The sequence below is a fragment of the Rhinoraja longicauda genome, chromosome 3 (assembly GCF_053455715.1).
Source record: "Rhinoraja longicauda isolate Sanriku21f chromosome 3, sRhiLon1.1, whole genome shotgun sequence".
Classification (NCBI taxonomy): Eukaryota; Metazoa; Chordata; class Chondrichthyes; order Rajiformes; family Arhynchobatidae; genus Rhinoraja; species Rhinoraja longicauda.
Window position 1 is genome coordinate 51,171,485 of NC_135955.1, and position 25,733 is coordinate 51,197,217.

The 25,733-nt window shown below is 40.7% G+C and overlaps 1 protein-coding gene across 1 annotated transcript in view; it reads left to right on the forward strand.

Annotated features, from left to right (window-relative positions):
* auh (AU RNA binding protein/enoyl-CoA hydratase) overlaps positions 1–25,733 on the forward strand; it is a 129,700-nt gene that overhangs the window by 58,660 nt on the left and 45,307 nt on the right. Inside the window, exons 5-6 of the mRNA XM_078396099.1 lie at positions 6,972–7,064; positions 9,388–9,444. Of these exons, the coding sequence (XP_078252225.1) occupies positions 6,972–7,064; positions 9,388–9,444 (150 nt within the window). The remainder of the gene's footprint in view (positions 1–6,971; positions 7,065–9,387; positions 9,445–25,733) is intronic.

The following is a 25,733-nucleotide window of genomic DNA, read 5'->3' on the forward strand; positions in this document are numbered from 1 at the left end:
TGTAACCTCTGGATGCACAACCAACCTCAGAACTAAAAGAATAATTTCCAAGTGTTGGCACAGCAGCCAATTTATGCACAGCAGGGTCTTACAAACCACAGTGAAATAATGACCAGTTAATCTATTTGTGAATAGCGATGACTGCTGCAATGTCTGATACCAGTGCTCAGTCTCTCTCTGATTTCTCAGTTCCTTCAGCATAGTTCACTAAATACGATCTTTGTTTTCTTCTGGTTTGTATGACATGTTTTTTAATGTTGTAACTTTTGACTGATTGTTCTGCCAGTTTAAAAATAGGTCCTAGGTCTTTCTGGGATTTTCAAGTTACTTCAGTTGCTTAAAGTATTGATTTTTATTTTTCAGTCATTTCCTCATTCATCTCCGAATTATACTTGGCTATCCACCGTATTAAGCGTGTGGAAGAATCTTTCAAGCAGAATATCAAAATATTCTTGAAGTATGGATAATATATAATGGAATCTTCCAACATCTGTTTTTTATGTCAATCCCTCAAAAAAGGGAGTCATCAGCCCAACTCCAGCAATGCATTAGTCAGCATAACTGGCATCTTTACAATCTTTTCCCTTGAATACGAGGAACATTACATATCTACCTAATATCACTATCATATCCTGAGGGAAAATAATGAAGGAAAATTATGAATCAATTGTGCACAAAAACAAATGACCCAAACATATTTTTAGAACACAAAATCAACCTATTTCTTCGGGGAGTTGAACCATTTGGGGCAATACCTCAGCTTGATTAGCTTTGCATTAAAGACGTTATGCTTATCAGATCAAAATTAGAATTTTGGTGTGATGGCATTTTAGTTTCCACATCCTTTCCTTTAGCAGCATCATTCAAAAACTACATATATAATGATGGCTCCCACCTGCACTGTACCATTTTAACTGTCCTTTCATTAAATTGCAAGACTGCATTATCAGCATCCAACAAACTGCTGGAGGAACTCGGTGGATCAGGCAGCATCTGAGGAGGCAGAGATTATTGACGATTTGGGTTGAGAAACTGCATCAGGATTGAGAGCACAGGGGGAGGAATTACAACATTCATATGGATTCTTCAGGTACTTATCACAATCTGTGACACAAGCACCAAAAGTTCTACCCTTGACAATTACAATGGTCAAATGACCAATGATGGAGAGACAGCCTGCCACCTGTGCTTTTCACCCATCATGGAACTCCTCAACATTGTTCTTCATACACCCTCGCCTAGCGCAGCGGTAGAGTTGCTGCTTTACAGCGAATGCAGCGTCGGAGACTCAGGTTCGATCCTGACTACGGGTGCTGCACTGTAAGGAGTTTGTACGTTCTCCCCGTGACCTGCGTGGGTTTTCTCCGAGATCTTCGGTTTCCTCCCACACTCCAAAGACGTACAGGTATGTAGGTTAATTGGCTGGGTAAAATGTAAAAATTGTCCCTAGTGGGTGTAGGATAGTGTTAATGTACGGGGATCGCTGGGCGGCACGGACTTGGTGGGCCGAAAAGGCCTGTTTCCGGCTGTATATATATGATATGATATGATATCCCATGACAAAATCCAGGTCCATCACTGATTTTCTGGCACCTTTAGTTCCAGAGGCTTTCTTGATTATCTATTTTGCTGGATCAACAGAGGTCACGACCTCCGCGAGGAGTCGAACGGTTCCAGAACAGTCTGCCTAGGCCGCTGGGGGGCTGAGATACTGGCTCGGAAGTCAGCTATTAGAACAGATTTGCTGGTTCCGATTGGGCTAGAGTTCCAGAGTCCCTGCCGCAGGGGGCAAATTCGTCCCGCCGATCGACTGTGGAAGTCGGTTATGGAAACCGATCTGCAGGCTCCAGCCGGGCTGGAGTGCCAGAGCCCTGACCACAAGGGGCAAATTTGACCCACCGATTGTCCTCATAAGTCCTGATGAAGTCGGTTAGCGGCCTCACCTGGCCTAAGCGCCACATTTTCAGGGAGATTTCAAGTGGACTCTCGTAACTTTGTCTGAATTAAATGAGGTACTGCTGGACCACCAGTTGCCGGAAAATCGGTGGTTGACCTGCATTGCCTTTATCTTGACTGACAAAATCTTGTAAAGGATACATTAATTAAAATGCCACAAAGATCTTGGGTACACTTGTAGTTCTGCTGAATTTCTAATTGTTGGTGAGGAAATGCAGCCACAGCTTAAGAAACTCATCTCTCATACATGGGGAGAAAAGACACATATGGGGATATCAGAGAAATTGTACTCATGTCAATTATTTTTAAAAAGGAAACAATTTGACTTTTGACACGGTGTTCTCTTGTCGGTCACAGGAATAGTCATTGCCAGGGTTCCCTTCATCTCCTTGCCTCTTGAATTGCTGAGTAGATTCCATTCATCTGGTGCTTCAATGGATGTGATCTTCACTGTAGGGAACAGCAACCAACACCTCACACAGCCTTTTTTGATCTTTCAAAAGATTTTGATTTTGCCAGTCAAGAAGATTTGTGGTGCTTCTTCAATTTCAGCTGCCTAAATAGAAGCTTCATCTTGCATTAGCTTTTTGATGGCATGCAAGCTATGATCCTAAATAAAGGGTCCTAACAGATCCAATTTCATTAAAGGTTAACATCAACTAATGTGGAGTGATAGCCTTTATTTTGTACAATCTTTTTCAGTGCTGTCGTACTTCCAGGGAGTTTTCACGACTGGAATTATTCTCAGATTGTCTGGTTTCTGTCATATTCCACTGTTATGCTGCTCAGATACTCAGTTATTAGGGTATATCTGACACATGGTACTTTGGCTGTTCATTCCATTGAGCACTTATTTGGTCAAGGCCAGATTATATTGGTTTCATGTGCAATTAGCTAAACTATCAAGTTCTTTGAGCCTTCGAGCTAATGGTATGTCTCATGGATCAGCAGTGGTGTTTCTCCTTTTTAGCTTGAATATTAATGACCTGCCAACAACTCCCTCACAAAAAAAGACAATGTTAATGATTGTGCTTGTGAAGCACTGATTGTCACTTTAAAATGTAAGCTTCTATTGGGTGGGAATGCAAGACTGATGTCAGATACCTGTATATGATATGCTGGCAGATGCCTGTCTCTGGTAATTTTAGTTTCTAATATGTCAGGATTAGTCAACTTAAGTTTGTCACAAATTTTGTATGTTTGTTTTTAAATTCTACCTAATTTTAATTTCCAACTACCATTATTCCTCTTTTAACTTGACAGCTCCAAAAGGATTGGTTAAGTGAATAGTCTTGGTCCTGCACACTGTCACAAACCATTCCCTGTATTCTCTCTGCTCCTCCATCTATATGAAATTTAACCCTTTTCCAGTTCTGATGAAGTAATAAGCGAGTTCGGTATATCGATAAACGCAAGGAATCATGGGATTTGTCAAAGGTCATTCGGGATAAACGAAGAGCGCTGCAAGTGAACTTAATGGCTAATGTACACTGAAACAATGGTTGATAAATGATTAAATAAAATGAAAGAAATCAAGAGTTGTATGAACTTCTGTACATTTACTAATTGAGTTCTGGATTTCAGTTCATATCAAACCTGGTTGAACATAAAGATGAACTTCTGATGAAAATAATCTGCAAGTGCAACAACATCTCATTTACACACCAATGGAGGCATTAAATTACATAATGCTGCTCAGACGGTGAAAATATCATCAATATGTGGAACTAAAATGATGGGTAAAGTGTTTATCAGGATGTTAAACCACTTTGGACGACCTATGGCCCATTCAACATGAATGCAGACATTGGCAACCTTCTTGGTTTTGTGTACTTTTTCTCTGGTCATTTGGTGATAACCACTGCTGGGAGGGGGAATCTCTAAATAGGCATGGCGAAACATCGTCTTCTTGAATGGGAAATTCTCTATCCACCATTATGCAATCCCCAGGATCAACTAAGTTCAAAAATCCACTCTTCCTAACAATGTATGTATCAGATGATCGCCCACCCCAAGCTTTTGATAAGAATGTGATCATGCCATTTGGGGCAATTCCAACCAATAGTTTCACAGTATTGTGTCAAAGCCTACAACTGTAGATGCCGTGGTTGTTCTATAAATATCTCTGTGCGGTCAAGAATGCATCTCAGTGCTGGGCATTTATTTATTATCTGTTTCGACGGCGTGGACCTTATCAAATCATGATCTGTAAGCATATCCATTACATACCGGTTACAATGCAAAAGAAAATGGTGCAAGTATATTGAACTAATTTATCCAATCACAAGATTATAACTGAAAATTAGAATGTCAAATACTGATTAAAATTATCCAATGTAATGGGAATCAGAAGAGACATGATTAGTCAGGAGACTCGAGACTCGTCAGGAGACTAAGTTTTGTACTACACAACTTTTCTTACACATGTACATGCAGAACTCATTCAGAAGTCAACAAACGTGCATTCAGCCCGTGGCCGTGGACTAGTATAGTAAGAGGTGAAAACCCCACAAATACTTTTCATATTATTGATAGTTATAGAAATCACACTTTTCATTTTATTCTCCCCCCCCTCATCCAAAACAAAAACAATAAAAAATGGTTGTTCTTAATCATCACGATCTCGCTCACTTACCGAAGCGGGCCAGCAAGCGACCAGGAAAAAGCCAATTAAACCATCAAAATCATCGCAGTTTTGTAGAAAAGTAATCATAAATACACCTAGTTAATAGTTTTGAAAGCAATATTTTCTTACCTCGAAGAAGCAAAACTGGAAAGTATGTATGAAACGCAGGTCTGTATACACACAGTAGCTCAGCTGGTGAGAATGTTTATCCCGAATGACCCATGCCCTGGGCATGCACAGTTGTAATACCAAACTCGCTTATTGATCTGCAGTGATAACTCTACTCTTTACTTCAAAAACGGTTGCCTGAGCTGCTGAGTATTTCCTGTGCATTTCCGATTACAGGTATCAGGCATTCACAGTTTTAACATTTTCAATTAATTATTACCTCAGTAACTTTAAATATTCACGTGTTAAAATCAAACATAGCACTGTTTATCTAGCAGTGAAACCATACTTAAATTCTCCAGTGATATCATGTATAAACTAGCTATACAAAGTAAAGCAAGGAATAAATTATTTGCCCTTCGTGCAGCTCCAGTTCGGATGGAAAGGCCTCACTGCAAAAGGCTTGTTGCTAACCGAATAAACTAGTGGACAGCAAGCACATTTTGCACCATTCCAATCCCTAGGCTTCCACTCTTTAGTAACTTTGCTTCCCCCTTATCTCCACTGCATGGATGCTGAAGCAGACTTAATAGCCAGATTGTGATAACTGGGTGATTTAGGAGATTTCCACTAAACAATAGCTTAGCCCATTCAAAATATCTCCTAAACATCCCCAGTTGCAAAACTCTTCACTTTTGGCATGAAGGATCAACAGATGTATCAGTCACCACATCATCTCTGATCTGACCATCAGATTTTAGCTGGCTTGCAATTGTGGAACATGTCTAGAACTGCATCATGCAGAATGTAAGGCGCATTATTTTTTAAGTAAAAATGTGAAAGTTGTTGGTACTCAGAGGACCTGTCTATCCTTGTACATTAATTGTTGAAGCTTAGCATGCTGATTCTGCGTGTCTCATACATATACCAATGGCATCATTGCAACAACCATGAATATCCTTGTGCATAAGGTGCAATACATCTTTGACTCATGCCCATTGACTCTTTGGTATCCCTGCCGTAAATAAAATTTTCTCCACGTCTTTATTGAGTGCTATTGTCTTTTAAAAAAAACGTTCAAGATCAGCAGTATACAATAAGTAATCTTTTGCCTACCAGAAATGATATCACATATACTTCATGTAACAGTGGTGCTGCAAATTGATTTCCTTACACTTTGAAATTTGCTTTACAAATAAAAGGTGCTTGATCATCTGATGTTGTCATTCTCTCTGCACAAGCACCAGCGCAGGTGTTGAAGGTGCAGATTAAGAAAACCATGTTGAATTAGACATAATTACCTCAAATTGACCTGTCCAATATGGCCAAAGGCAATCATAGCTGTTGAACAGTCAGTGAGATTTGATATTGCAATCACTAGGTTGCTCATTGAACTTGGTAATATCCATTCCATCCTTTTACTTACTATGCCATATTCATGGGAGTGTTTCCATCACACAGATGCAGTAGTGTAGGAAGACACACCATCAGTTTGTTAAGGTCAAATGTGAATGGGCAATAAAACCTGCTCCTTCTTGTGTCATCCTTATCCAAGAATGAATCCAAAAGTTGTTTTTAAACCATTATAATTGAAAATAATCGATCCATTATGCTCCCCCCTCCTTCAGTGGTTTTAATGGTGACATAGGTATTCTGTGGCATGCTGAACTTCTGAACCCAGTAAAATCTTTCTTTACGTTTGTGAATTTGTTTGAATTCCTATGTCTATGAGTCTTAAATGTTCCTCCGTGCATTCATAAGCAGAGGGAAAAGCTTGCCGAGCATCTAAAACTTGATCCTTTCATATAAATAAGTTTGTTAGGAACTCATTCAGATCAAAATATTACTTTGAAATCTGCAGAGAAAGAACTTCAAAGTCCAACATTAGTATTTTAACTGCTTAATTGTGACAATTATCAGCTTGAAAAAATAGTCAAATAATTCTGAAACTTGTCAGTCTTTGAAATGAAAATGTGTTGGTCAATGAATAAAGCAACTGTTGGCTTACAAAAAGGAAAATAATAAATGAATTGCGAGAGATAAATCTCTGTACATGGATGCTTTCATACATCAGTAGTTTGGTAAGAATATATAATGGCTTTGTTATATGTAAAGAGGCTTTTAATAAAATAATTTTCATGTATTTGTTTACTGACATTGCAATTAGCAGTTTTTAACTTGGCATTGATGTCAAATTAAAAATAAAACTGGTTTTGAAGAAAATACTATTTCTAGCACTACAATTATGGTATAATGGAATTTTATTTTATGTCATTAATAGGTAATCTTCCAATGCCCACAATTGCTGTACTTGATGGAGCTGCCTTGGGAGGAGGTCTAGAAATGGCTCTAGCCTGTGACATACGCGTAGCTGGTAAGATGCTTTACCATTATACCAATGGTAAAATGTATACTGCTCTTAAATGTAAAGTAAAAGTATGTTTTAAAGTATGCCGTCTTCAAGAAAAGTGATTTTATTTTTATATGAAGGCACAAAGTTTCAGTTCATAATATAGTGTTCTTAGTGCACCAGATCAATAGAAAAACATACCAGACAACACAGCACCTCATATTTCACTTGGGCAGCTTACAGCCCAGCGGTATGAACATTGACTTCTCTAACTTTAGATAGCTCCTCTGTCCCTCTCTTCCCCTCCCCCTTCCCAGTTCTCCCACTGTCTTCCTGTTTCCAACTATATCCTTTCTTTGTCCCGGCCCCCCCAACATCAGTCTGAAGAAGGATCTCGACCCAAAACGTCACCCATTCCTTCTCTCCTGAAATGCTGCCTGACCCGCTGAGTTACTTCAGCATTTTGTGATACCTTCGATTTGTACCAGCATCTGCAGTTATTTTCCTACACTTTTTGCTCACTCCCTTTCACATACAAAGGGTTAACTATACTTTTAATTGACTTTAATACAAAGTCATGATGAAATCTATTTATGTCTGATTACTAATAATGAAATTGCTAAGTTGGGTGTACAAATGTTCGCTGTAAATTCTGTTGATACAGAAAAGTTGTCACGTTTCTGTGGTCGTCAATTATCAACATACTAATCTCATTTGCCTTTTATTAATAGGGCCCCTTTTTTTTGTTGCAGTTTTTTATTATATATAGCCCTAATAATTGTATCATATTGCATAATACATCTGTGGATTATGTGAAGCTATTTTATTGGAAATACTTTGCGATGTGAAAATTGTTTCTAACTGCATACTCCACAGAGTCTGCACGATTTTACTGCTGTGAAATCACCATATCTGATACTCTCATGCATGAAGGCATCCAGACATGTTCAGTGGTGCTCAGTGTGCAACTAGATATCATTTGCATGAATTTTGTCTGAGTGGGTCTCAGACCTTCAAAACATATGATACCACAATGTGTCTAAGAGGATGTGTTTAACACATTCCAGTTCATTAAGACTATCTTCGGGAAGTAGGTCCTATAGGTTTTCCCTTGAATGCTTTGCAATGGCAGATTCTTTTCACAGATGCCAAGCAATTTTGAGATTGTTGCATCGGCGTATTTACTTCCTTAGACGTCTGAGAAGATTAAACATGTTTATGAGGATTTTCTTGAACTTCCGCAGGATGCACTATAGAAAATATTCTAACGGAATGCATCTCAGCCTGGTAATGACTCGGTTTTGAATCACCTGAATATCTAATAATGCCCTCCACCACACACTCATCAGAAGAAGAGCCTCTTCCCCACTTCTTTCAGACTCCTGAACCAATTGCCTTATTCACACCCCCTACCTGAAGATGCTTGAAGGGCCTGTCCCAGTTAGGCGATTTGAAGGCGACTGCCGGCGACTAGGCTGTCGCCGCACGTTCGCCGGGGTGTCGCGGGCAAGATCGTGAGCAGTCTTCAATGAGCCTTAGCGGATCTCGGCACGTCGCTGAAAAAGTTACCTGTCCAAATTTTTTCGGCGACAGCTGGCTTGTCGCCAAGTATCGTAGCTTATTGCGGGCGCTGTCGCCTGCTGTCCCCAGGTTTGTTAGGTTGTCGCCGGTACTGAGGACGGATGAATTTCGGTATAAAAAACGTTGAGAATTTCTTTAATCTGACTCACCAGAGCCATTTTGTTGCGTCTTTTGGCCCTTCTAATCTGCTTATTCTTTCTTCCTTTGTTTGTTTTCCTCAAAGGCCCTGTCTGATTCCATCCTCTTAAATCGGCATGTGCCTCTTTTTTCTTTTTGATCAAATTTACGACCTCTTCTGTCATCCAAGGTTCCCTTATTTTGCCACCTTATCCCTCCTCCTTACCGGTTGGGGAAGTTAAAATCACCTATTAAGCCAACTCTGGTGCTTTGGCATCTTTTGGTAACCGTTTACATATTTGTATATCTATCTCCTGCTGCATATGACATTATTACTTTCATCCACCCTGACGCTAGGATAACAGTTTAACTTTGAGTGATAATTAGTTAGAATTTAGCTTAATGTTGAAACATTCAGTGGTGCAGTGTGGACCAGAGCAGCATTGTCCACATACATTATGGCCATATTTCTTGTTAATGTTTTCTTACAACTCGTTGATTTTAGCTGTAACATTACATTTGATAGCGGATGCAGCAAGTTGAAGGCCTTATAAGGTGGTAAACCTTTAAACTATAAAGAAAACAATCTGTAATAAGATTAATGAACAATATAATTATCTAATGTATTTCTGCACTTGTATTGTTACAGCTTCCTCTGCAAAAATGGGACTTGTTGAAACAAAATTGGCAATTATTCCTGGTGCAGGTATGGTATCCTATTTTAATGTTAGCTCTTAATGTTGAGGCTATCATTTCGTAATGTACCACCCTCACCATTCACATCTGCTGCCATTACCCTTTTCCTCAAAAGTTTCATACCTAACCCCTTTATACTTTTTCAATCACACTTAATTTCAATCTTTGAAATGGCCATAGATAAAGTCTAGATAACTGGAAGACAGCAAATATGGTACCTTTATTTAAGAAAGGCAGCAAAGATAAACCAGGTAATTACAGATTGGTTCGTCTAACAACACTGATTGGGAAATTATCTTAAAAAGTTCTGAGGGAACAGATTTAACTTGCATTTGGAGAGGCAGGACTCAATCAAAGATAGTCAGCATGGCTTTATTAGGGGGATTTCGCAATGAGGTAATTAAGTATGTTAATGAGGAAAGTGCAACTTGTGGAACGGCCCTCCCCCTTTTCATAATGGTTTAAAGCTAATACAATAGACAATAGACAATAGGTGCAGGAGTAGGCCATTCAGCCCTTCGAGCCAGCACCGCCATTCAATGCGATCATGGCTGATCACTCTCAATCAGTACCCCGTTCCTGCCTTCTCCCCATACCCCCTCACTCCGCTATCCTTAAGAGCTCTATCCAGCTCTCTCTTGAAAGCATCCAACGACCTGGCCTCCACTGCCTTCTGAGGCAGAGAATTCCACACCTTCACCACTCTCTGACTGAAAAAGTTCTTCCTCATCTCCGTTCTAAATGGCCTACCCCTTATTCTTAAACTGTGGCCCCTTGTTCTGGACTCCCCCAACATTAGGAACATGTTTCCTGCCTCTAATGTGTCCAATCCCCTAATTATCTTATATGTTTCAATAAGATCCCCCCTCATCCTTCTAAATTCCAGTGTATACAAGCCTAATTGCTCCAGCCTTTCAACATACGACAGTCCCGCCATTCCGGGAATTAACCTAGTGAACCTACGCTGCACGCCCTCAATAGCAAGAATATCCTTCCTCAAATTTGGAGACCAAAACTGCACACAGTACTCCAGGTGTGGTCTCACCAGGGCCCGGTACAACTGTAGAAGGACCTCTTTGCTCTTATACTCAACTCCTCTTGTTATGAAGGCCAACATTCCATTGGCTTTCTTCACTGCCTGTTGTACCTGCATGCTTCCTTTCAGTGACTGATGCACTAGGACACCCAGATCTCGTTGAACATCCCCTCTTCCTAACTTGACACCATGTTGCTGGTCCCAAAAGACTCACCCACTGGCACTTCAGTCAGTTGCCCTGCACAATTCCCTGAGAGTAGATCAATCTTTTCCCTCTCCATTGTACAGTAAGATATCCTGAACCTCTCCTGACCAGAGTCCTGAACCTCTCCTATACCCTATAATATCCTAGTTACACGTACCTACCCACCGTACCTAGCCATGCCCTGGGTTCATTTGTTGTTAGGCCTCCAGCATTGAAATAAGTGCAATTTAATCCAAGTCATTCCTCACTCCTTGTCATGCTCCGACCTATTGTGACTATAGGGGTTGCAATTATTGACTTCTGTACAGACGTCCAGCCTCTCACTTGCCTCCCGACTGCATTGTATCCCAACCCCCCGTCAATCACCTTTAAACCCTCCCGAGTAGCACGAGCAAACCTGCCTGCCAGTATATTTGTCCCCCTCCCTTTAAGTTGCAACCCATCCCTCGTGTTCAGGTCACCACTGTTCCAGAAGAGATTCCAATGGTCAAAAAATCTGAATCATTGCCCACTGTACCAACTCTTCAGTCACAGATTCACCTATGCTATCTGCCTTATCCTACCCTCGGTAGCAGAATCTGTATCCATTCTTCCTGCAATTCCGCTCTGAGTCCCTCAAGCAGGTTTCCGGTCTGACAATCATGTTAAAATGACTATTATCAAAGTCATAACTGACTGTTTTTGGCAAACATACTCCCATCTTTTGTTCTATAGTTTTCTATTAAATTGTGGACAGAGATTACATCATAGGTGCTGACTTGACCAAGTCACCATTGTGCTGACTTGTCTAATATCAGGTTTACTCAAATATCTTATTGATGTCATTTCTTTCTCATCTTTAAAAGCTACTCTGATACACAAGGCAATGTAAGATGAATTGGAGTAATATCGCAGAAAGTATTACAGAATTTTAAATATCAAACACAAAAGGGGACAATCATATCCATTCTGACCTTTCCATTTGCATCTCGTTATTTTACTGGTTTGATTTTTTTCCAACAACACTATCCTTCTGGGCTCCAAATATTTATCTCCTACTGGAAATTGAGATTTTTAAATTAATCATTCAAAATAAGAAAGTTGTTGGATGTGAATGCATTTAAAAGTATTTTGAGATTAGGTATAATTATAATTAATATAAACTTCAGGAGCACATTGGAGTCTTTTGTGGCTCTTTAACAACAGAATAAGGCTGGAGATTGGAGGCTGAGCAGTCTTAAATTAATGGAAAACAAATTATGACATTTCAAGCCTGTATTACCAGGATATCGGCATCATAGATTCTAAACATTAACGGTTTGTTTACATTTAGAAAAAAAACGGATAATTGATTTGGGACAACCTAGAAGATTTGTGGGCAAATTATGCTTCACGAGGTTTACTAATTTTCTCTTAAGAAATCATAGATTGCACAGATAAGTAGTGTGTTTAAGGTCATTTAGATGTTATTTAAGAGGGTTGTTACAAAAATTAGGATAGGAGGTAATTTGATTCCTTATGAGATTGTGAAATTGATTTGCTTACCAGCTTTTTTCAGCCCTGGGATACTGAAGTATTTGTGATTTCTCCATGGATCATATGCATATTTTCAATGCAAATTGACATTTGACAAGTTAAAATACGTGCCATGTACGTTCTGGGAAAATGTATTGTTGGCATTTAGCAATGTCGACCCTTGTGCAAGAAGAAGGCTGCCCTATGGTATGAAGGGCAATTTTGTGCTTTGCCCTTGCTTGCTCTGAGCAAAGCTTCAGAATGAAATGACAGTCAGCACCTTCCCTTCAAAAGGTGGGCTCAGTTGGTTTCAGCTAACTTCAGCTGATGCCAAAACTGCACCCTGTAGAAATATGCTAATAAATTAAAGAGCTGATTAGCTTGACCATGCAGTCATCAGAATATTTGCAACCAGCACTGTCAAACTTGCCAGTTTATCTTGATTACAGCACACATTTCCCAGCATTATCCAAATTATCTTGTTTAAACACCCAGGTATGTAGAATTTAGTATGTAGAATATTTTACTCCAGCAGGCTATTGAAAATGTACAATGAAATCATTCAAAGATAATTAGATGCGTACAGTGTAAGGGAAAGAGTGAACTGCAAGTTATTTTTAAACTCAATGCATAAATAGTCAGGTATATTTATGGGTGTAATTAATATTAGATTAAATGTACCACAATGACGATCTTGGTGTTATTTCAAACTGTACCCTTAATTAGACATCTTGTAGACTGTGGTTGTTTGTAACATGAACAAATTTCCGATACTGAGTAGTCATTTATCTGACGAGACACTGTATTCTTTACTTTTATCACAAAGGAGTATGTTTTTTGTTCAATTTTGATCTTGTTAATTATTAGTTGGATGTTCAGAGAAGAGTTTCACTAATCAGGAATTCCTCTCCCAAACCTATTTAAACAGCAGATTCTGAATCCCTGAACTATTTAGGATGTGCTTTATAGTTTGTACTGTTGAACGTTGTATTTAACCATCGTTAAGATTTGGGAAAGTACAAATCACTCATTTATTTCCAAAGTTTGTTTTGGGAGAGTGATGCTGACTCTCACACTTGATCTGTCTCATTTGATTGCTGCTATAAATCGAGGACTGTTGGCAACAGGTTTTGGAGAAGCAAACAAAGTTGATGTTTCAGGTTGATGAGTCTTTAGCTCTGAAGATTATATGCATAAGTGAGCTCTACACTTGTGTGTGTCCGCCCTGGAACGAGAATCTTTAAGAATTTGATCTACCAGGTTGCTGGCAACATTTGCCATTTATCTCACGGCTGGAATTATGGTTTATCAGCTGAGAGAAACTTGGTTGCACTTGCATTTATAGATACTTGCACATCTTTTAGGGATTGAAAATTCTTTGAATTTTTTAATATATTGGTACACTTAAAATATCAATACATTAAGAGCTTGAACTTAAAATTGCACAAGCTATGAACTGTCGGGATATATGATAAACTGCACTTGAAATTATGCTTCCTATTGTTATACACACTGGAGTTGGGCACAGTCTAGTGTTGTGAAGCAATTTGAGCAGGCACTTTCAAATCCTGCTTTGATCACAGATGTCTGTACACCACTAAATTTGATAGCCCTCAAAAAAGAAAAGGGATCGTATACTTAGCATGCACATTGTTTTTGATGGAGCACGCATGGTAACTTTGTATGGCATGCATTCAGTGCCACCCACTTTAGTCATTTTCTGCACACTTCAGTGATGGACCCAGTGAGTGGCTTGCCTAAAGTACTTTAAAATGAGTTTGATGCAGTTTTGTGGTATTATGGCTGCAGCTGGTCTTGATGTAGCATGTTGCAGCTGGAGTCAATCTAGGATACTCTAAAAAATGGTGTAATTTGGAAAGAAATAGGTTTATGGTTTATGTTTTGAAGGATAAAGAAAAAGAAAGAGAAATTACTTGTTTGCCATGCCAAGGGGTCCTCCACAAAAACTCTGCAAAGGCAGTGAAAGGGCAAGCTGCGCTAGGCAATACCGTATGCTGTTCTCAAAAGCATCTGGATGCAATATTCTAAAACCTTAAATGATTTCACACCGCCAGTTAAAGTCACTTCATGGTTGTTTAAATGCCACATTCAATTGACTGCCCAGTTGAGCCCGGACACTGTTCAGCACACCTTTCATCCATCTCTTATAATCAGGGCTTGCATTTAGTTTCGTTTATTGTGACGTGTACAGTGAAACGCTTTGTTGCGTGCTAACCAGTCAGCGAAAAGACTATACATGATTACAATCGACCTACTACAGTTTACAGATACACGATAAAGGGAATAACGTTTAATGCAAGATAAAGTCCAGTAAAGTCCGATTAAAGATTGTCCATGGGTCTACAATGAAGTAGATAGTAGCTCGGGGTGCCTGATGACAGCTGGGAAGAAACTGTCCCTGAATCTGGAGGTGTGGTTTTTCATACTTCTGTACCTCTTACCTGATGGGAGAGGGAGAAGAGGGAATGACCAGGGTGAGACTCGTCCTTGATAATGCTGGTGGCCTTGCTGAGGCAGCTTGACGTAAAAATGGAGTCAATGGGAGATTGGTTTGTGTCATGTTATGGGCTGCGTCCACAATTCTCTGCAAATTCTCTAAAATGCATTCACCATTCATTAATTCATTTTACCTTTGCTCACTAAGCCCTGCTGCATGATCCATGCATGTATCTCACAGTTTGCACATCTACTCCCAAATTTATCCATGAAGGACACACCACTCAAATACATTGCACAACCTTCATTCTCTCAATGATGATGATTAGAGCAGTCTTTACTAAGAGCGTTGCCAATGCTTGGAAGACCCTATGTTTGTATCTAATTGTCCTCCAATCGTTCCATTTGCTCCTAACTATATGACCTCTTCTGATCTATAGTCTGTAAATGTGTAAAAATACACATGTACTTTCTCGCCATCCCCCACAGTAGCCCTTCCTTGTTTTGTTTGCCTTACAGATTGCTAAAGCACACAGCCGCCAGCTCAAACGAAGATACCCCACAATTTAGCAGTTATCACAGAGATAAACACTGACAGGTGTCAAATCTATGTTGAAGGTTAGGTCCCTCATGAAATCTGCTGTGAAAGACTCAGATGAAGACTTTCCAGACTAATTTAAATTGCATACTGAAATGTCATGAGCTTTGGCAGGCCTGGCAGGAAGTTTAACATAGGTATTCTATAGCCCAAAAGCATCTGATCTTAGAGTTGTGCATATAACTTGAATTCTATCCTTTCCACCTTAAAAGTGTTGGGCAAATCCAAATGCAAACTTGTGAGTCTAGTTATGATATGATATTTGATGGCTGATTTCCCACTTTCCATTGAAGTTCAAGGTTCTAGCATTTCAAGCAAAAAACAATATGTTTTGGAACTGTTGGGGTTTTAACTAAACTGTTTCCATTAGTGCTCTGGAAACCAGTGTGCAAATGGGCTTGCAGTATCTCATAGCAATTTGGTAATATGATATCTAGTGGTTTACAAGGATTACCCCAGGAATGTGGCAGTGAATTTTATCGGCACAAATTTATCCTCAGATAGCACAATTAAATCTGTAAAAGCCCATCCCTCCTTTGTTAACAGTGTTTTGGCTGTTATGTGCCAGCAAAACAACCTAGATTGCTGCCCTTCAAGCTTGGGTTTACAGAGCCCTCCATAATGTTTCGGACAAAGACCCATCATTTATTTATTTACCTCTGTACGCCACAATTTGAGATTTGTAATAGAATATATCACATGTGGTTAAAGTGCACATTGTCAGATTTGAATAAAGGCCATTTTTATACATTTTGGTTTCACTATGTAGAAATTACAGCAGTGTTTATACATAGTCCCCCTATTTCAGGGCACCATAATGTTTGGGACACAGCAATGTCATGTAAATGAAAGTAGTCATGTTTAGTATCTTGTTGCATATCCTTTGCATGCAATGATGCTTGATTCATGGACATCACCAGTTGCTGGGTATCTTCTCTGGGGATGCTCTGCCAGGCCTGTATTGCAGCCATCTTTAGCTTATGCTTGTTTTGGGGGCTAGTCCCCGTCAGTTTTCTCTTCAGCATATAAAAGGCATGCTCAATTGGGTTCAGTCGGGTGATTGACTTGGCCACTCACGAATTGACCATTTTTTAGCTTTGAAAAACTCATTTGTTGCTTTATCAGTATGTTTAAGATCATTGTCTTACCGTAGAATGAACCGCTGGCCAATGGGTTTTGAGGCATTTGTTTGAACTTGAGCAGATAGGATGTGTCTCTACACTTCAGAATTCATTATGTTATTACCATCAGCAGTTGTATCATCAATGAAGATAAGTGAGCCAGTTCCTTCAGCAGCCATATATGGCCAGGCCATAACACCCCCACCACCGTGTTTCACAGATGAGGTTGTATGCTTTGGATCTTGGGCAGTTCCTTCTCTCCTCCATACTTTGCTCTTGCCATCACTCTGATGTAAGTTAATCTTCGTCTCATCTGTCCACAAGACCTTTTTCCAGAACTATGTTTGCTCTTTTAAGTACATCTTAGCAAACTGTAACCTGGCCATCCTATTTTTACAGCTAACCAGTGGTTTGCATCTTGCAGTGTAGCCTCTGTATTTCTGTTCATGAAGTCTTTGCGGACAGTGGTCATTGACAAATCCACACCTGAATCCTTAAGGGTGTTTCTGATCTGTCAGACAGGTGTTTGGGGATTTTTCTTTATTATAGAGAGAACTCTTCTGTCATCAGCTGTGGAGGTCTTTCTTGGCTTGCCAGTCCCTTTGTGATTAGTAAGCTCACCAGTGCTCTATTTCTTCTTAATGATGTTCCAGACAGTTGATTTTGGTAAGCCCAAGATTTGACTGATGTCTCTAGTATTTTTATTCTTATTCCTCAGTCTCATAATGGCTTCTTTGACTTTCATTGGCACAACTTTGGTTCTCATGTTGATAAATAGCAATAAAAGTTTCCAAAGGTGATGGAAAGACTGGTGGAAAGACTAGGAGCTGAGAGCTCTCTTATACCTGCATTAAGGAGGCAATTAAACACACCTGAGCAATTACAAACAACCGTGAAGCCATGTGTCCGAAACATTATGGTGCCCTGAAATGGGGGGGACTATGTATAAACACAGCTGTAATTTCTACATGGTGAAACCAAAATGTATAAAAATGGCCTTTATTAAAATCTGACAATATGCACTTTAACCACATGTAATTATTTCTATTATAAACCTCAAATTGTGGAGTACAGAGGCAAATAAATAAATGATGGGTCTTTGTCCCAAACATTATGGAGGGCACTGTTTATGCAAGATGTTTGAGACCATCCTCTATAATCTTCTATAGTTCTGTCTGCTGAAAATGAGCAACCTTTGTTATATTATTTACCTCAAAGGCCAAGGAAGCAGATTATTTCAATATTTTTAAAACCGAAGTAAAGAAATAGTTACTAATCAAGGGGGTGAAAGGTTATCACAGATGGGTGGGAGTGTGGAGTTACAATAAGTTACCCATGGTCTAACAATATGTCAGAGCAGGCTTAAAACCAAGTGGCCTGCTGCTCGTTCATCTGTAGACACAAGGGACTGCGGAAGGTGTTTTACAAAGCTTATATGTTCCCAGTTCACATGTTCCATCAGCAATGCTCAAGATTCCAATGTGTCACACAAGACAGGCACAATGCACGTATAGAAGGGTTTGGTACTGATCTATAATTTTGACTTGAGATATTTACTTTTTGTTTGCTTTCATTTTTACATGGTGGCCAAGTGAATGTTTTAACTTTCCTCTGCACACTGGTCCTCGGAACAGGCTTTGACAGGTAAAGGCTAAGAATATGTAATTGTATCTTAAAATTTAGTTCAAGTGAACTTGTCAAATCTAGTGACTTTTTAAATGATAACCTTGTAGAGTTGAAGTTTTTAGTTGTAGTTAGCAGTTTCACTTGAGGTGGTAAACAAGTACCCCAGGGTTGGTGGGTGGACGGGGGGTGGACGGGGGGGGTGGACGGGGGGTGAGGGGGGTGGAAGGGGATGCTCTGTATTTCTAATTAGGAAGCCTGTTATTAAAGAAATCCTTAAAATATTTTAAATTGGGATTAAGTGAAATCAGTGGACACATTTAGTGCTGTTTTAAAATTCACGAAGGATCTCCAAAACCATAGCATGTTTGTACACGGTGATTCTCAGAGTGCAGATTTCGGTAATCAACGTGCATTGGACAGTCGCATTAGCTATCGGCACGATCACCTTCAATGTGACCTCATCATCAGTCAATAGACAATAGACAATAGGTGCAGGAGTAGGCCATTCAGCCCTTCGAGCCAGCACCGCCATTCAATGCGATCATGGCTGATCACTCTCAATCAGTACCCAGTTCCTGCCTTCTCCCCATACCCCCTCACTCCGCTATCCTTAAGAGCTCTATCCAGCTCTCTCTTGAAAGCATCCAACGAACTGGCCTCCACTGCCTTCTGAGGCAGAGAATTCCACACCTTCACCACTCTCTGACTGAAAAAGTTCTTCCTCATCTCCGTTCTAAATGGCCTACCCCTTATTCTTAAACTGTGGCCCCTTGTTCTGGACTCCCCCAACATTGGGAACATGTTTCCTGCCTCTAATGTGTCCAATCCCCTAATTATCTTATATGTTTCAATAAGATCCCCCCTCATCCTTCTAAATTCCAGTGTATACAAGCCCAATCGCTCCAGCCTTTCAACATACGACAGTCCCGCCATTCCGGGAATTAACCTAGTGAACCTACACTGCAGGCCCTCCATAGCAAGAATATCCTTCCTCAAATTTGGAGACCAAAACTGCACACAGTACTCCAGGTGCGGTCTCACCAGGGCCCGGTACAACTGTAGAAGGACCTCTTTGCTCCTATACTCAACTCCTCTTGTTATGAAGGCCAACATTCCATTGGCTTTCTTCACTGCCTGCTGTACCTGCATGCTTCCTTTCATTGTTGGTCCATGGTATCCTGCGGACATTTTACTGAGCAAAGGAAAGTGTGAGCACTCAGCTCCCACACCAGTAAAGGAATCAAGGGATATGGGGAAAAAGATATGGACAATATTGGTCGTGAAATCAAACTAGGGTTTTGATGACGATGATGATGATGATGATGATGATACCACAGAAGGCAGTGGAGGCCAATTCATTGGATGTATTCAAGAGAGAGTTAGATATAGCTCTTGGGGCTAATGGAATCAAGGAATATGGTGAAAAAGCAGGAATGTGGTACTGATTTTGGATGATCAGCCATGATCATATTGAATGACGGTGCTACTCCTGCACCTGTTTTCTATGTTTCTATGTCCCTGCCCCTTTCCACTTTCTGTAGAGAACACACCTCTATAACTCGTTAGCTCACTCATTCCACGCAGACCGACCCCTTCCGCATGTACTTTCCCCTGCAACTACAGGAGATGTAACACCCATCCCTGTACCATCTCCTTCACCATCCCGAGACCCCAGCAGATGTTCTCGGTGAGACAGAGGTTCACATGCACATCTTCAAATATCGTCTTCTGCAGTCGGTCGGCCCTATTTGGGCGAGACCTGAGCAGAGAGTAGGCGATCGTTTTGACGAACACTTGCGCTCAGTCCGCCTGTGTGATCTCCCAATTGCTAACTATTTAAATTTGCTTCCTATTCCCACACCACTCTCACTATCCTGGGCTTCCTCCATTGCCAAATTGAGGCCACATGCGAACTTGAGAAAAAGCACCCTGATATTCGCCTTGGGTAGCTTCCAATGCAATGTTAAAAACATTGAATTCACCAGTTCTAAGTAACACATTCTGCTTCCCCTTCTCTCTTTGCTGTGGCCCCCACCACCCGCACTCATTTCTCCCACTATCCTGCCCGTCTTTCCCCCTCACATTGTCTCCTTGCAAAATATCCCTCCCTCTACCATTACATTTCATTCTTCTTCTCTCCTTATTTTGCCCCTTTATCTCGTTTTCATCTCCAGCCTTTGTCCACCCATCTGCCAATTGCCCCTCATCTGTATCGACCTGTCAATTGCCAGACTTTGAGCCTGTCCCACCTCTTTTCCAGCTTTCTTCCTCCAGCGCCCGGTGCGGGGACTGTGCGGGTCGGTCGGGGACGAGCTGTCTGTCCGTGGGCGTGGGGAAGAGAGTGGAAGTTTTGTTGCCTCCATCACAGTGAGGGGGTGTTTGGAGTCACTGTGATGGACGTTTGTGTTGGGGTTTGTGTCTTGTGTTCTTTTTTTTTTTTTTTCTATGACTGCTATGTAGTTTCGTTCGGTACTTCGGTACCGAACGACAAATAAAGCTCTGTTATACCTGTTATACCTGTTATACAATCGGTCTGAAGAATGGTCCCAAACCAAAATGTTGCCCATCCATAACATAAAATGTTTTTTCCACTGATGCTGCCTGACCGATTGTGTTACTTCAGCTTTTTGTTTTATGCTAGAATCAAGCATCTGCAGTTCCTTGTTTTTGCCATTGTCTTGTACAGCTGTAGCATGAAGTCACAACTCTTGCATCCAATAGACAATAGACAATAGACAATAGGTGCAGGAGTAGGCCATTCAGCCCTTCGAGCCAGCACCGCCATTCAATGCGATCATGGCTGATCACTCTCAATCAGTACCCTGTTCCTGCCTTCTCCCCATACCCCCTCACTCCGCTATCCTTAAGAGCTCTATCCAGCTCTCTCTTGAAAGCATCCAACGAACTGGCCTCCACTGCCTTCTGAGGCAGAGAATTCCACACCTTCACCACTCTCTGACTGAAAAAGTTGGGAACATGTTTCCTACCTCTAATGTGTCCAATCCCCTAATTATCTTATATGTTTCAATAAGATCCCCCCTCATCCTTCTAAATTCCAGTGTATACAAGCCTAATTGCTCCAGCCTTTCAACATACGACAGTCCCGCCATTCCGGGAATTAACCTAGTGAACCTATGCTGCACGCCCTCAATAGCAAGAATATCCTTCCTCTTTTCTGACTGATGATGACAAGCATGCCAAATGTCTTGTTCACCACCCAATCTACCTATGTCATCACTTTCAGGGAACTATATTTCTATTTCTCTCTGTTCTGCAACATTCTCCAGGGCTCTGTCACCTATTGTGGACGTCCTGCCCTCGATCGACTTCCAAAAATGCAACAACTCGCTCTTGCCTGCATTAAACTTCATTATCCATTCCTCAGACTACTCTCCCAGTTGGTGTACATACTGTTGTAATCTTAGATAAATTTCTTCACTGTGTGTCCACCACACCACCAATTTTGGTGTCGTCCATAAAGTTACTAATCATGTCACCTTTATTCTCATCCAAATGACAAACAAGGGACCCAGCACGATCTCTTTGGCACACCACTGGCCTCCAATCTGAAAAACAATACTCACTACAACCGTCTGAATCTCTGCAAGCCAATTTTGTATTAATTTGGGGTTATCTCGCTCTGGATCCCATGTGGCCTAACCATCCACACTAGCCTACCATACGGACCTTGTCAAAGGCCTTGCGAACGTCTATGTAGTCACTGTACCTCTCTACACTAATCAATCCTCTTTGTGACCTCTTCAAAAAACTCAATCAAACTTTGAGATACTATTTCCCATGTACAAAGTCATGCTGACTATCCCTTATCAGCCCATGCCTTTCCAAATGCAGATAGATCCTGTGTCTCTGAATCCCCTCCCAAATCTTTCTCATCACTGATGTTAAGCTCACTAGCCGATAGTTCCCTGCCTTTTCTTTGCAGTCCTTCTTAAGTAAAGGTACAACATTAGCCACCCTCCATTCTTCCAGAATCTCACCAGTGGCAAACGATAATATGAATATATCTCTGCCAGCGCCTAACAATGTCTTTCCTGGTTTATTCATTGTTTTCATAAAGAATTTTGTTTCATTAAATCTTACAAAATGTATAAACTTAAACAGCTTTGCTGATTGCAAACTCGAGTATGGTCGAGTATGGTCATGGATATACTGTTTTTCTTTAAATAAATGTTAATAAATAGATAAATAAATAGTCTGAAGATGGGTCTCGACCCGAAACGTTACCCATTCCCTCTCCAGAGATGCTGCCTGTCCTGCTGAGTTACTCCAGCATTTTGTGTCTTATCTTCTTTTAATAAATAGATATTAGACTGAGAATGGCAAAACTGGTCAGGGTATGAAAGCCAAACAAAATTGTATAATAAGCAAAATATAGTAGATATTTCAACTTGCACCCGCCATCGGGATCGAACCCGGGTATCTGGCACTGTAGGTGCTGTGAGGCAGCAACTCTAACGCTGTGCCACCATGCCGACCACTTTTGGATATTTAGATATCCGAAGAGAACTGATTAATGTAAGGCTGCATTTTATATAAAATATTTGAGTTTTCATTTGTTAACTACCTTGGATGTTTTCTACATATGTATCTATAGATGAATTAGCCCCATTTGTGTTGTTCGTGAAATTTAAGGGAAGCAATGCAGTTTTTTTGTTAATTTGTACATTTGACATAATAAGCTTTTTACTTTCAATTCCTTTGTGTGTCATAATATTGCATTGTATAGCAAGGGAGGGTCGTGATGCAAAAGGGTTTAATAATAAAACTGAAAAGAAGAATAGTTACATTTAACATGTGTCAAACCTAGATTAGACCACACAGGGTACTATGTAACATTCTGGTCTCCGCACGGTAAAGGGATTTGGGACACTGAAGTGGGTGGATAAAAGAATGACGTGAAAATATTATGGTGTACACATCAGGAAAGGTGAACGGACCCTTGTGAAGAAATAAATAAATATTAGAACCTATATTATTAAACACAGCTGTTAATGGTGATTCCAAAAGAGTTGTTTAATAGAGGTCTCTTAACATTATGAAGAGTCATAATAGCATTTATCCAGAAAGATTGTATCCACGTGAAGAAGAGCATAACTAGAAACCTCCAATATATAATCAAGTAATCTAATGGTGAATTCAGAGAGAACAAAGATTACTGTGGATACAGTACTCTATGCCGCAGGGAATGGTGGATGCAAACTGTATAGATGCATTTTATGGGAGGTTGGATAAACATGAAGGAGACGGGAAAAGAAGATTTAGTTTAGTTTAGAGATACAGTGCGGAAACAGGCCCTTCAGCCCACCGAGTCCACGCCGACCAGCGATCCCCGCACGTTAACACTATCCTACACACACTAGGGACAATTTGCACACACACCAAGCCAATTAACCTACCTACCTGTACGCCTTTGGAGTGAGGGAGAAAACCGAAGATCTCGGAGAAAACCGATGTGGTCAGGGAGGGAACGTACAATCTCGGTACAGACAGCACCCGCTGTCGGGATCGAACCCGGGTATCTGGCACTGTAGGTGCACTGAGGCAGCAACTCTAAAGTTGCGCCACCATGCCGCCCACTTTTGGATATTTAGATAAAGGATCTTGGGAGGAAGCTTGAGCAGAGCATAAACAGAGGCAATAACTGGGGCAAATGGTCAGTTGCTATACCATATAATGGCATTTATGGTGCTATGTAAATGCCCAGATGCAGAAAAACAATATGTGTTTTGCAGAAAATATTGCAGAAGCTGATTGAAATAATGGAAAATCTAGTTCTGCATAATGCTTAGAAAATAGAAAAACGTTCAATGATTAGGAATCAGTTTGTAAAGTGCAGAATACAATGTTGGTTTGGAAACACAAAAACACCACAGAGATGCACAAATCTGCTGATTTAGAGTAGAGTGCCCATTAATCTCTGCTGCATTTACAAACGTGTCTCCAAGTTTATGTAAAAATAATTTATCATTATTTTTTCATTAAATGAAAATGGTTGAAAGTGCATTTGTGGCTGCATTAAATTTAGCTAGAATTTGAGCAGTTCCAAAACTTTAGATTTTTTCACTAGATGAGATTATATCAAGGAAATAAAACATTGAATGTTTCTCCTCCTTAAATTATGATTCTTCGATCCTTACTATTCCAACCTTACAATAGACAATAGACAATAGACAATAGACAATAGGTGCAGGAGTAGGCCATTCAGCCCTTCGAGCCAGCACCGCCATTCAATGCGATCATGGCTGATCACTCAATCAGTACCCCGTTCCTGCCTTCTCCCCATACCCCCTCACTCCGCTATCCTCAAGAGCTCTATCCAGCTCTCTCTTGAAAGCATCCAACGAACTGGCCTCCACTGCCTTCTGAGGCAGAGAATTCCACACCTTCACCACCCTCTGACTGAAAAAGTTCTTCCTCATCTCCGTTCTAAATGGCCTACCCCTTATTCTCAAACTGTGGCCCCTTGTTCTGGACTCCCCTAACATTGGGAACATGTTATCTGCCTCTAATGTGTCCAATCCCCTAATTATCTTATATGTTTCAATAAGATCCCCCCTCATCCTTCTAAATTCCAGTGTATACAAGCCCAATCGCTCCAGCCTTTCAACATACGACAGTCCCGCCATTCCGGGAATTAACCTAGTGAACCTACGCTGCACGCCCTCCATAGCAAGAATATCCTTCCTCAAATTTGGAGACCAAAACTGCACACAGTACTCCAGGTGCGGTCTCACCAGGGCCCGGTACAACTGTAGAAGGACCTCTTTGCTCCTATACTCAACTCCTCTTGTTACGAAGGCCAACATTCCATTGGCTTTCTTCACTGCCTGCTGTACCTGCATGCTTCCTTTCATTGACTGATGCACTAGGACACCCAGATCTCGTTGAACTCCCCCTCCTCCTAACTTGACACCATTCAGATAATAATCTGCCTTTCTATTCTTACTTCCAAAGTGAATAACCTCACACTTATCTACATTAAACTGCATCTGCCATGTATCCGCCCACTCACACAACCTGTCCAAGTCACCCTGCAGCCTTATTGCATCTTCCTCACAATTCACACTACCCCCCAACTTAGTATCATCTGCAAATTTGCTAATGGTACTTTTAATCCCTTCGTCTAAGTCATTAATGTATATCGTAAATAGCTGGGGTCCCAGCACCGAACCTTGCGGTACCCCACTGGTCACTGCCTGCCATTCCGAAAGGGACCCATTTATCCCCACTCTTTGCTTTCTGTCTGTCAACCAATTTTCTATCCATGTCAGTACCCTACCCCCAATACCATGTGCCCTAATTTTGCCCACTAATCTCCTATGTGGGACCTTGTCGAAGGCTTTCTGAAAGTCGAGGTACACCACATCCACTGACTCTCCCTTGTCAATTTTCCTAGTTACATCCTCAAAAAATTCCAGTAGATTTGTCAAGCATGATTTCCCCTTCGTAAATCCATGCTGACTCGGAATGATCCCGTTACTGCTATCCAAATGCTCAGCAATTTCGTCTTTTATAATTGACTCCAGCATCTTCCCCACCACTGATGTCAGACTAACTGGTCTATAATTCCCCGTTTTCTCTCTCCCTCCTTTCTTAAAAAGTGGGATAACATTTGCTATCCTCCAATCCACAGGAACTGATCCTGAATCTATAGAACATTGAAAAATGATCTCCAATGCTTCCACTATTTCTAGAGCCACCTCCTTAAGTACTCTGGGATGCAGACCATCAGGCCCTGGGG